Raw genomic sequence first — 14,253 nt, forward strand, 5'->3', positions numbered from 1 at the left:
GACTCTACTTTCTTTAGGATTCATGTGTTTAGCTTGTTAGGTCCCTCTACCCTAGCAACATTACAGCAACATATGTTATAGTTTCTAGTTACTGCATTATAGTTATAGGTTTTTTTTCACTTGGAACCTATTAATTGCATTGTAAAACTTTCATTTTACACAATATGCCTAAATAATTTGGAGCAAAAAAAATATTGTGAACATATAAAACTAATAAATGAACTTGCTCCCATTGGCCTTTTCATATATAAATTGATCATTAATTTTTTTTAATATCAAATGATTTTATGGAATCATTAAACTTGATGTACCATTGTTGTGAAGATTGTTTAAGTCCATATATTGACTTCTTAAGTTAGCTATAACACCCTATACCTGACCCGACTATCGAGTTTGAGCTATAGGATGCCACATTCTTTGCAAGAGCAACTACAATAACATATAATCAATTTATACCAATACACATTTAATTATGAGCAATTCATGAATATGATATTATTTACAAACCTTTCCGAGTTTTATATGAGCTTACGAAAGCTTTAATGCTAACCCAAGGTCGAATTAGGATTAAATTGTAATATTTTCAAAATGTCAGGTTGACATCGTGATGCCAAGGGGTCCTCCTTGCAACGCAACATACTGATTTGGTCTTGTCACGATGTTAAGGGATCGACATTGTGACGTGATCCCTATCTTACAACAAAGACCAATTGGTACCTATTTAACCTTTCCAGATACCTAATATATACATAATTATTTGCCTTAAGACCTTAATTCAACCATTCCCACATATAGACAAGTTCAATATATAATTTCTAAGCCATTAACACCTATTCCATGCATAAATATTAACTTTTTCATTATATTTACAACATAATAAACCAAGTTGACCATTTGCAAACCTTATACAAAATAAGCCAAGGTACATGTCGTATACTAAACGAGAAAGAACTTTACGAATGTTGTTGAGTCGGAAGTCGTTTCTTGAATGCTGGAATCACTTTTTGGAATTTTGAAATGTACCCATTCTTGCGCAAGAAGAAAACAAGCCATTTGCTGAGCAAAAATGCTGGTGGTAATTTCCATATTTCAAGTCACAAAATAAGTATATTCAATATAAGAATTCAATCTAATTATGCTACAATTCAACCAAATCAAATTGCATATTCAATATAAGAATATCATTCTCATACAACATTTCATTTGATAATCAAACTAACATTTGTATCATTCGTTCTATTAACAAAGATGTAACATATCTAATTCAATTGCATTTATGTACCAATTATGATGTTCAATCTCATTTTTCATTCATATTTTATACAACATAATTAATTCACATTGTCATCTATAGGCACATATTCTTATTCATTTACTATGATCAACATTTCATGTCATATTTTTACCATTTCCAAGCCTATAGGCTCATTTAACACAATCGCCCCTCAATGCTTGTTTTTAGTCATTTCGCATGGTCTTTCACATGCTACCGAATATCACATTTCATATGTGGGCAATTATACCAAATCAACTCACATTTCATTTCACTCAATCATATAGCCAAATCATGTTTATATAACCCTATTAACCTGACTCAAATTTCAAAACGAATACACGGATTAGTCAACTTGCATCTCAATCTGGCGCCGCAGTGCATCATCAGATAAACCAAAGGAAAGATACTAACACACATATTGCATCATTTTCAAGTCAAAGCAAATAAACTGGCACACGATGTGCATCATCGGACGAATCGAAGCAATTATACTAGCACAGAAAGTGCATCATCGGACAAACTGAGGCAATTATACTAGCACACAAGGTGCATCACTGGAAAAACCGAAGCAATCATACTGGCACAGATAGTGCTTCATTGGATAAACCGAAGCAATCATATTGGTACACATAATGCATCATCGAATAAACCAAAGTATAAACCCGTACAGTTAATAAGGTAACCAATTTCCAATTCATCACATAGATCAATTCACATTCCATCATTCTCAATTCATCATCAAATCACCCTTCCAATACAACATATAACTTGTTTAACTCAATTTCATACTAGATACCACATATCAATTAAATCATACTACTTTCTATTTTATTCAATTTAATTATCTATCTTGATATACCATATCAATCACCATAAATTAACTCATACATGCATTATATACTCACCTCATTACTAAATTATGGAATTTAACATGAATATGCAATAATTAGATTGATTTTGGATCATAAAAAATACAAATCAAAAGCTCACGTCACTCATCGTCGGCTTTCACCTTTCTTTTCCCTCTTGACGGCTCGACATCGCCTTTAGCTACAAATAATAATTCAATAAAATCACAGTTTCAAATTCCATTCAAATCACATTCAAATAAGAAGCCAATTGTATTTTTCAATTTATTCAATTTAGTCCCTAAACCCAAGACAAACATAACTTTTGATCTAGAGCTTTGAATTGAAATCTGATTTCACATCTACTCATTAGGGACCTTCTATTTTCTATTTCTATTAAAATTTCATGAAAATTTTACATTTTATTCAATTTAGTCCCTAATGTACGAAATCAACAATTAAGCTTTACAATTTAGACCTTTTCTTAAACTAAGCTTAAAATCTATCAATTTGACACTTAATTCTTCAAGGAATCAAAAATGAAAACTTTCTGAAACTTTAACAATTGAACAAATTAATACATGGACTACTTAAACCAGGCTCCCATGATAAAAAAATCTATAAAAATTATATGAAAAAAGCTTTGTTACCTTAGTAGATTTTAGATGGTCGAATGATAGCTAGCACAAAAATGGAGTTTCTTTCTTTTTTTTCTATTTGGTGTCCAGTGGAAGAAGATGCACATTTCCATCTTTCTTCCCACTTATTAAATATATATTATACTTAACATTTACTTTAAGTTAATTAATTATGATTATTAACTAAATTTACATTTATTTATTAATTTAAATTTTAACTATTTAATAGCCATATCATCATTACCCACAATTAACATAAAGAAAATTTGTTTAATAATAATTTAAGTCCTTTGGATAATTACTATTTAAGTCCTCAAGCCTTTTCTTAATTAAAATTCTATAGCGATTTAACTTTTACAATTTAGTCTGTAGGTCTTAATTAACTAACCGAATTTCAATTCATCTATACACTAACTTCGTAAATATCTCTATTTAATATTTACAAACTCGATTTACAAAAATGGGATTTCAAAATCGTAATTTTCAAAACCACTAAATTTTGGGTTGTTACATTGGCACACTATATGACCTGTTCTTTCAATTGAGTAACCTTCACATTGGTCCATATAAACTTCTTTCTCAAGATATTCATTTAAATTAGGTTGTTTTCACATCCATTTGGTGAAAGACTAAATCATAATGAGCCACCAATATCATAATAATTTTTAAGGAGCCTTTCCAAGAGACTAGTGAGAAAATCTCATTATAATTAATACCATCCTTCTAAGGACCCCTTTGGATGGGTGGTGCTTTTACTTGCGATTAGTGTAAAAAAAGTGGTGGCAGTGAGGTTAGATATTGTAGTGATACTGTAGCGTGAGACAAAAAGAAAGCTCAACGCACCATACTAGAAATAAACGTCCATCCAAAAGGGCCCTAAGTATGGTCTTTTGTAACAAGCCTAGCTTTATTTAATTTGATATTACCATTTGACTCTCATTTGATTTTAAAAACTCATTTACATCCAACTCATTTTGAACATTTTGACAATTCAACAGTGTTTTGTTCCATAGATATTATCTCATCCGTCATGACATTTATCCATTTATCAAACTCATTACTAAAAATATGTAGACATGAATATAAAAGTATAATCCAAAATAATTTCTAAATATATAAAAAATATTTTCAAAAATTCAACATATTCGTATATTTCCCTACACCAAGCAACTTTTTTTTATCTCAATAAAACAAATAAAATAAAAATTTTCCAAACTGATTTCCATTTTTTAATCAATTTTCAATTAAATCATACAAATTTTGTGGAGAAGAGAGAAATCGGGTTTTCCAACCCGATTTTGGGGTTTTTTTACCCAAATAGTATAGAAAAAAAATACTAAAATAGGATGTCAAAAAAAAATTTACCAAAATAGGTTACTTTTTCATTGGAGCCTATTAGATAGGCGCCAATGAATAAAATAATAATAATTTTTTTGATAAAATATAATTTTATACTTTTCGAGTTAGTATATAACCCGTATAATACATAGTATTGGCGCCTATCTGGGAGGCGCCAATTGTGGTGCCTACCTGGGAGGCGCCAATGGTGGTGCCATTATGAGAGGCGACAATGCTGTTATTTTTCCCTATAAATACCCCCAACACAGATATAAATTTTACTCCAGAAACGAAAGAAATAAGAAGGAAGGAAGCAGAAGAAAAGAAGGAAGGAAAAGAAGAAAAAAATTAGGTATTTTAGTTTTTCTTTTTAAATAGAATGTAGAGTATTGTTAGTAATTTTATTATTTGAAAGTTATTTTGTCATGTTATTAATTTTGTTAGCTTCTGAATGAAAAATTTTGCATTAAAATTATTATGTAATTTGTTTACATTTTGAAACTGTTTTAAGAAATTTGAAATTCTTTTTTACAGATCTAGTATTGAAAATGGAGAATCAGTTTTTTGTATGCGTTTATTTCGATGGAGAAATTTTGACAACAACTGTGGGATGTATATTTGAATGTCGCAAACAAGTAGCAATGAGATTTGATAGAAATATCTCGTTTGATGATATGAAGGAAAAAATTAGTGAAAAAATTTATAGACGTTGTGGGAGAAGGATATCAAAAGTTTTCTACAAGTTTCCAGTTTCAACAGATCCAATAAAATTTACCGAAATGGAACTTGTAGACGATGAAGAAGTGGAGACAATGGTCACTCTTTATTGTGGGACTGCGAGTAACAAAAATGCACTGATTTAGTTATTTGCTGAGTTAGCCAGTGTGGAGGCAACTAAAGATCCCATTCCATTAGGTGAAGAAGATAAAGTTGAAGCGCCGTGTATGGTGGTTCCGGTATCATATGCTGATAGTCAATCACCTATATATGTGATAAATATTGATTTTAATGCTGCAACCGAGACTAATGTGGTTGGTGATGATGTATATTATAGTAGTGATCCTGTTGATTACGAAGTGGATAGTGAGAGTGATCCCGACGCAGACGAGGTCCCGGATGATATTGACGACGAAAGAGTGAATGAGGATGGAAACGTTAATGCGTCTTCAGTCAGAAACCAGATTCGTCGTATTGTGATACACAATAATCTTGGGGCACACATGTCTCGGATAGACCCCGATGCAGCACAGGCAGCTGAGTTTTCGGAGTACCCTGAAATACCACATGCTTACTGAATGGGCGTATATTCTGATCCAGATGAGTTACGCGTGGGCCAGAGATTTGAAAGTAAGGAAGAATGCATGTTTACGATTAAGCGGTATAGCATGAATATATCAGTAAATTACAAAGTCATCGAGTCTAAACCAACATTATATATTGGAGAGTGTTGGAGGTCGGCAGAAGGCTGCAATTGGCGCATACGAGCTGCATTTATGCAGAAGTCGCAGATGTGGGAGATACAAAAATTTGTTGGGCCCCACACATGCAGTTCAACACGTATGACAGAAGATCATCGAAAACTTGACTCCAAAACTATCTGTACATACATCATGCCAATGGTGAAAGACATGCCGACCATTAAAGTTTCGGTACTGATTGCTGAAATACAAGCACGATTCCAGTATCGAGTATCATACCGGAAGGCATGGATAGCTAAACAGATGGCAATGGAGCAATTGTATGGAGATTTTGATGCATCGTACAATGAATTACAGGGATGGATAGCCACCATAAGGGAACACGTGCCGGGGACTGTAATTGAGTTGCAGACACGATCTTATTACGGGCCAAATGACCAACTACAATCGAGAAAAAGAATTTTCCATCGGATGTTCTGGACTTTTCATCAATGTGTGCGCGCATTTCCCCACTGCAAACCATTTGTGCAAGTAGATGGAACCTGGCTATATGGAAAATACACACAGATCTTACTTCTTGCGGTTGCTCAAGACGGCAACAGGAACGTACTCTCGATATCATTTTCCATCATCGATAAGAAGAACATGGAATCGTGGGAGTTCTTTCTTACAAACTTGCGGAGGTATGTGATTAGCAATGATAATATTTGCATCATTTCCGATAGAGGGAAAGGATTAATTACAGCCATTAGGCGTTCTGGTGTACCGTGGAGATCTGTTTACTGCATCCGGCACATCGCGGCTAACTTCCAGCGAGATTATAAGAATGCAGACTGGAAGAGACAAGTTGTGAGAATGGGTAAAGAATTACCTTATCTTTTAAATTTAAGTTTTAATGTTTTAGAGCAATACTGTAACTTAAATTTTTTTAATACATATGCAGCGTACGAGCTAGAGCCACACATTTTTTGCCAAAGAATGGCCCGGCTTGAGAGTGACATGGAGGGTCAAACCAACACATCTTTCCGGCAGTGGCTGGGTACCATGGAGCCGTGGCAATGGGCTCAATGTTTTGACAAGGGCTTTCGTTATGGTCAAATGACTACAAACTTAGTGGAGGGGATCAACTTTGTGTTATTAAAAATACGACATCTTCCAATTTCATCTGTCTTCTCGGCAACGTTCTACAGGTTGGCTACCTTGATGCCAAGAATGGAGCAGCAGCAAGTGAACCAGATGGAGGCGGGACATGTCTTTGTCGAAGGCATTAAGGATGCAATGGTTGTAAACTGTCGAATGGCGAGGTCGATGACAGTAGAAGTATATTCACGGCATAATGAAACATTTCGAGTTACAGAGACCATCAGTTGTCGACCCAGTATACCACCTAGGTCCTACGGAGTTGATCTCCGAAATAGACGGCGCGATTGTAGGAGGTTTCAAACACTTCATTTTCCATGTGCACACGTCGTGGCAGCTTGTGCTAAAGTTGGGCTCAATATAGAACAAATTATCGATGAAGTGTACACCATCGAACGCACGTTGCGTGTATGGGAAAACGAGTTCCCCGTGCTTCCTGACCTATCTACTTGGGAGGTACCTCCGACGACCTTCGAGCTAGTCCCAGACATAAGGTTGCGTAGAAACCTGAAAGGTCGTCCGCAATCATCCAGAATCCATAACGAAATGGACATTAGGGAGAAATCTGACAGGAATTTGTGTGGCGTATGCAGATTACCCGGTCATAATCGGAATAAATGCCCTCTCCGAAACTACCATGTTGGACAATCGTCTCAATCGGGTAGAAATTAATATGTACTTCATTACATAAATATGGTTTGAATCATAAAATTGTCTACAATTTGTTGCAGTTATGGAGACATTTTTAAACCATTATAATTTTATTTAGATAAGAACTATCATTACATAAATATGAGGTTGTTTATTACAAAAACCCCTAAAATTGATGGTTTGATGGTGTGGTTCTAGGGGTATATTTTTGTGGAGCTCGACGCTCACGTTGTGGGCGATTCGGTTATCAACATTCTCCTTGACAGTATGTTGGGGTGTGTGAAACATAGATGAATAATCATATGTCTCAAATGCCATTGATGAACTTGATTCGGGAGGAGAGGAGTACGACAATGGATATTGGCCGGAAGGAGCGGAGTACTGAGGTGGATACGAGGCCACGAAATAGTCATCACCCCCTAATTCTGGATGATAAGAACTATCCCTAGAATGTAGTTCTTGTCTGGCTCTGGCTTCGGCTCTAGCTCTGGCTCCGGTGCATGATGCAGATCTTGAAGGGGTTGCGTAATTTGTGTTGTATACGGAGGGACTACAATCGACCGCCCACCAAACAGAAATGGTTTCCCTGTCTCACAGTACCACTGTATATACTCTAACGAGGGTTGCAAATCCGGAGCACGATCCATCTGAGGTACCCTCCCGAACCAGTTGTTCCATATCGTAATATATTCTTTGTGCACTTCTTCCCAATTATCTCCATACCTCCCCTTCTTGCTCATCCCATGGATCTCCCCCAATTGTACTGGTAGTGTCGGGATATACTGTATGCAACCGAACTGTCAGAGTACTCGATTGCCATGATACCACTCCACTACGTTAAAATTGATAATGGGTGCGCTAATGCACCATAGGTTTGAGTGGACGTGGGCAGATGATGGCATAACTGCCATAATTTTCGGAGCAGAATACTGCATCCAAATGAACTGCACAGTTAATAACATTGTTATATTAACGCGGGTCGAGTGAGATAAAATAATAAAATTAAGTTTATATTCAAAAAATTTACCCCCTCTCCAGCATGATTCTCAACCATTAGACGATATATCAGAATTGTCTGTGACTTTTCGATACCCGGCTTACTACTCCACCTACGAAAACAAAAATGTTAGAATAATATAATATAGAAAAAGTCAACTAATTATTATAATGAGTAAAAATTCATCACTTATTAACGAGTGGAAATACATATGATTGATGACTAATGGATGCCAAGAATGGCATCCGGTAAAGTGCCTACGACTGCAGCAGTATGAGGCATCCGCCCATGTCAACCGCAGAAGGAGCTGTTGTCCGACAAAGTTTGCGATACAGCATGGCTAAAACTGCGGACCCCCAACTGTATGAACGAGTGTTATGCAAATTGGATAATAAGGGTAAGTACATCAAGTGGACCTTATTGCCGTTTGCATCTGGCATGAGTACACCCCCTATAAGGTGCATAATGTAAGCTCGAACAGCCTGCATCACCTCCCATTCATTAGCAGTACTTGGCAAATGCTCAAAATTAGCATGTAGCCATGAAAATCTCAAACTGGTAAATTTCCCCTGACTTGGCGAGCGTCCAAGTAATTCATTGCAAAGGGTAGCCGGCCTAGAGATTGAACTTATGCCCGTGACCGCATTCCCGTCCATGGGAAGCCCGAGCTGTACTACAACATCCTCTAGAGTGACGGTACACTCTCCGCACAGCAGATGAAATGTGTGGGTCTCCGGACGCCATCGCTCGACTAAAGCGAAAATCAAGTCGTATCGCAGATCAAAAGTCCGAATCAATGCCGCTGATCCGAACCCGGCTAACTCTAAGTATGGTATTAGGCGTTCATTTGGCTGAAACCCTACACTATTAACACGGCCCCTCAATGCGCGGTACAGACCCTGACATTATTAAATTAGCAAAATAGTTAATACAATATAATTTAATTCAACAAATAACATGAATATCAAAAATAAATTTTATTGCCATCTCATTAATAGTACTTGATATGTGATTATTATTATTAATTAGAGAACCCATTTCCTACAAATCTGTAATAAAAAAATGAATTCAGTTAATTTGTTTCAAAAAAATCAATAATTACTATTAAAATAAATACAAAATCAAATAAAATTTAATTATATAAAAGTTACATTATATAAAAATTAAATGAATTAACAACAACTATATGATTAAAAAAGTCAGTTATAATTAAACTTTTAATAAAATGATTTTTAATTTTTTTATAATTAAACTTTTAATGAAATGATTTTTAATTTTTTTATAAACTTTATATGTTAAACTCACCAAATACTAAAATAAACACAACAACTTATAGCTTAATCCTAAATTACTAATAAATTAAATTTTAAATAATTACAAACACAAAAATTTATAACATAATCCCAAATTACTAACAAATTAATTATAAAATAATTACAATATTCATACAAAAAATTACAATATTACAATATATCCTCACATTACAATATTCATACAAAATTACAAAATTACAATATTCATACAAAAAAATTGCAATATTCATACAAAATTATAATATTACAATATTCATACAAAAAAATATAATATTCATACAAAATTACAAAATTACAATATTCATACAAAAAAATTACAATATTCATACAAAAAATTTATAATATTCATACAAAATTACAATATTCATACAAAAAATTACTAATCCAAAACTATAAATACAAATTTAATTATAAAATAATTACAATATTCATACAACATTACAATATTCATAAAAAAATTATAATATTCATACAAAAAAGTTAAAATATTCATACAAAATTCTAATCTAAACTATAAACACTAAATATAGATAATTAATAATTAATAATTAATAATTAATAACAAAAAAATCACAATATTTTCTAAAATATATCCTAAAAAATTCACAAACTATAAACCTTTTAAATTATAAACAAAATTATTTATTAAAAAAATACATTACCTTTTTTCTTTCTTTCTTCTTCTTCTTCTCTTCTTCTTCTCATTCTCTTCTTCTCCTTTCTCTCGTTTTTTTTCTCTACCGTGTGGCGTTTGAGACCATTTGCTATTACTTATAGCCAAAATAAAAAAAAGCATGAAGGGACAATTCATTAGCAGCAGCAGCATGCAGGGATTGCAACGGTGGGCAGAGGGCACCATTGGCGCCTCTCCATCAGGCTCCTTCATTGGCGCCTACTTGACAGGCGCCACCCGACCCGACCGTATTTTGACCCGTATTTTTTAAAAAATATTAAAAAATATAAAATTATATTTTATTAAAAAAAATTTATTATTATTATATTCATTGGCGCCTATCTAATAGGCTCCAATGAAAAAGTAACTTTTTTTGGTAAATTTTTTTCTGACATCCTATTTCAGTATTTTTTCTTTCTATACTATTTGTGTAAAAAACCCCGATTTTGCCTTCTTTTGACAACTCTGCCATTAGTTAAAGATTAAAAATTGATAGAAAAACATAAAAAATTAGATTATGATTTTTTATTCTTTTCAATCATCAATCAAATCAACTAATAAAGGATAAAACAAAATGTAAATTGGTTTTTGTGAAGACCAATTTTCACAAATTGAAATATAAAAAAAAATTGAAACATGCATGTATGAGATAAAAAGAAGATAAAAGAAAATTTAATTTGGTTTTATTTTTATTTTTCAATTAGAGAAAATTGATTTCCATTTTTTTTGTTATCCTTTATTAGTTGATTTGATTGATGATTGAAAAAAAACAAAAAGAAAAACATATGCTAATTTCTCTCTCCTCCACTACATTTGTATGATTTAACAGAAAAAAAAATGCTTTCTGGAAATTGAGGGGAAAAGGAGTCAAAGAAAGCATATTATAAAATTTATTTGATGTATTGTTAATAGAGTTCTAAAATTTTACGAATCATCGACTATAATTAGTGGAATAAAAGTTAATTATTCCAAACTTAAGCATTAAGAATTTTCGTCATAAAAGGAGGAGGGGTAAAAGTATCATGAGACCCTTGTATTAAGAGTATGATTATATTTTGCCCTCTTCATTCAAAAAATGAGCAAATTCATCTCTAGGCATTAGATCAAAGAGCAAATCGATCATTCTGTTAAAAATTTCATCTATTTTTACTGTTAAAAATTGGTCCATGTACATTATAATGAAGTATACATGGCACACTATATGTAATTTTCTGATTATTCTATTACCAACGATAGTTTTTAACGGTAGAAATGAATTGAATTTTTAGTAAATGATTAATTTGCTCTTTAATCTAACATATAAGGGCTAATTTACTCATATTTTTAATAAAGGATAAAAAATAAAATTTGACTCCTAATATAAAGACATCTATGATAATTTTACCGTCATATATACATCAACACTAAACCTTACATATATATGTGTAATGTTTTGTTTCAAAATATATATATATGTGTGTAATGTGTATACATACATTATAAATAAAATTGCAATTATATTTTGCATGATAATAGACCTTCAATTTACCTTTGCTTATCCAAATAATGCGACCCCAAACCAATTTTAAGTGCAATATCTTTGCTATTTTCATCATAAATCTAGCATGAGAAAATGAGACAATGATATAGCCAATGATGACTTGCCGATAAACCCTATATAACATTTATTATAATGTTCTAGATCTGGACTTCAATATGATATACAACCATATATATATGCCATGGATTTACGTTGGAATGTTAAAAGAAAAATAGGTCGGCAAGTCATCCTTGGCTGAAACATTGCCTGATTTTCACATGCAAGACTTTAGATGAAAAAACGAACACACTGCAATTCCATGCCAATAACAAAGAGATAACAAGTTTCCCAAAGGAGAAAGGACTCTTTTTATTTATGTAAACGAAGAAAAAGTGGGGGATTCCCTGAAGAAAACAGGCAGAGAAGAAGAAGCTTATTGGTTGATGGGAAAACTCTCCATTGGTAGCCATTGATGAATTGGGGGAATTTGTAGGGCAAAAGAATTTTGAATTAAAAAATGGGGTGGTGGTGAGATTACAGTAAATGGCATGGGGGGTGATTATTTCGAAGTAATAATGAATGAGGGGGTAGCTTTTGCACATGGAAGGAAACTCTAGAAACTGACTACTAGCTGAGTTCCCTTCGTGCTTTATGAGTACTAGTAAAAAGTACCATCTTATGATGTTTATTTTAATATAACATTAAAAAATATTTTTTCTTGAGTTACTTTCAACTCATAAAAATAAAAATAAAAATAATGAAAATAATAATTTCATAATAAAAAAAATTCTCTTTAACATTTTACATTCTAAAAGTAAAAATAGTAATTCCATATCATATTTTACTTATTATTTTACACTCTATTCCACGTGTATACATGTATTTAGAATACTGATTACTAAGTGAATACAATTAATTATCATGGTGTTGCAGTCAATTCTAAGTTGGTGTCGAGTTAATTTGTGATATCATCTCAATCGATAATATTATTAATATATACAATTGATGGAGTTAATAAAGTGTTCATGATAAAACTAAAATGTATAAAAATATCAAAATAAAATTTTGGTTGAGAAGTAAATTTCAAGTTTTGCTAATCCAATTTGCATGGGTTTAAATCCCATTATATACATATTTTTATCGGGTTTTTTTAAATAAAAAACTAAAGTACCCTCAAATAATATAATTTATTTTAAATGTGAAACTTTATAAAAAATAAGTTAGCTCAACATTTTACTTATACTCATAACCGCTTAATTTTTCTTACTCTTAAAACAAAAAATTAAAACTTTATAGCTCATAATTGTAGTTGTTGAGTTTGGACCTAGAATTGACTGGTGCATTGGTCCGGAGTAAGGGAGAGAATTAGTGACCCATGAATTAGTATGAATCAATTGAGCCAATGGTTGAATTGATTGAATTAGATTTTATGATTTTTAGTAACTTTTTTGATAATTTATTTAATTAAAGTCAGACTAATGGTCAAAACAATAATACCAAGAATCAATGACCTAGCCAGTTTGACCATCAATCTAACTCCAAAAACCATAGCCATAACCACAAAATAACGAAATACTAACAATAATTATGTTTTATTTATGCTACGTTTGTTTCACTGAAAACAACTTCTAAAAAATGATTTCTGAAAAATAAATTAATTTTCTGAAAAAGCTTATATTTTATGGCATTTGAATGATCTTATGTAAAATATTTTCCGTTGTTCGGAAAATTTTCTTGAAATCATTTTCTAAAACTTGTTCTTAGTGAAACAAACACATCGTAAAATATATTTGTTACAAAATATTATAGCACCATTTCCTTTTGAAAATCGAAATTTATTGTATAATAAGATAATATTTTATTATAATTAGTGTAATTTCTAATTAAAACTTAATTTATATTACATATATGAGAGTGGGTATTAATACATTAGAGTTGGTAAGGATGAAGCTAAACATAATTTAAATAAATACTCGTATTTATTTAATTAAAATATTCTTATTTTATACTACAAAATATTTATCATTAAATATTTATAAATTGTAATATAGATTTATTATTAAAATATTGATATAATTATTTTTCGACAATATTAAGAATATTATCTAAAGTTTTGAAATTTATTATTAAAATAAAATTGTAATATTAAATAATCTAATACTATAAATTATATTGTTATATTATTAAATATAAATATTTAAATATGTATGCTTAACAATATTGAACATATTAATATTTTAATATTTTAAAAATTAAAATAAAAAATTATCATTATCCTGTAAGCCATCGTTGAACCAATTTATTTTCCATGAAATAAACGTTGGAAAATAAAGAAAACCTTTTATCATAAGTCATTTTCCATTATTATGCCATGATTCGAGTGTGATATATATTTTTATATATCTTTTAATTTCAATCAATTTTTATCATTAAAATACTTTT

General features: G+C 31.6%; 1 protein-coding gene and 1 long non-coding RNA gene across 2 annotated transcripts; one reads left to right on the plus strand and one right to left on the minus strand.

Moving 5' to 3' along the window:
* The first annotated feature begins 6,730 nt into the window (after positions 1 to 6,730).
* On the plus strand, positions 6,731 to 7,330 carry LOC107892432 (uncharacterized). Its single transcript, XM_016817514.1, has one exon. It carries the CDS (start codon positions 6,731 to 6,733, stop codon positions 7,328 to 7,330), a length of 600 nt encoding a protein of 199 aa, XP_016673003.1.
* Positions 7,331 to 7,434: 104 nt separating this feature from the next.
* On the minus strand, positions 7,435 to 9,201 carry LOC107892431 (uncharacterized). Its single transcript, XR_005918375.1, has 3 exons — positions 8,516 to 9,201; positions 8,337 to 8,418; positions 7,435 to 8,253 (listed from the first exon to the last, which is right to left on the minus strand). It is a non-coding gene; the product is annotated as an uncharacterized lncRNA (long non-coding RNA).
* Between the last annotated feature and the right edge of the window lie 5,052 nt (positions 9,202 to 14,253).

Source organism: Gossypium hirsutum, chromosome D09 (genome assembly GCF_007990345.1).
Source record: "Gossypium hirsutum isolate 1008001.06 chromosome D09, Gossypium_hirsutum_v2.1, whole genome shotgun sequence".
Taxonomy (NCBI): Eukaryota; Viridiplantae; Streptophyta; class Magnoliopsida; order Malvales; family Malvaceae; genus Gossypium; species Gossypium hirsutum.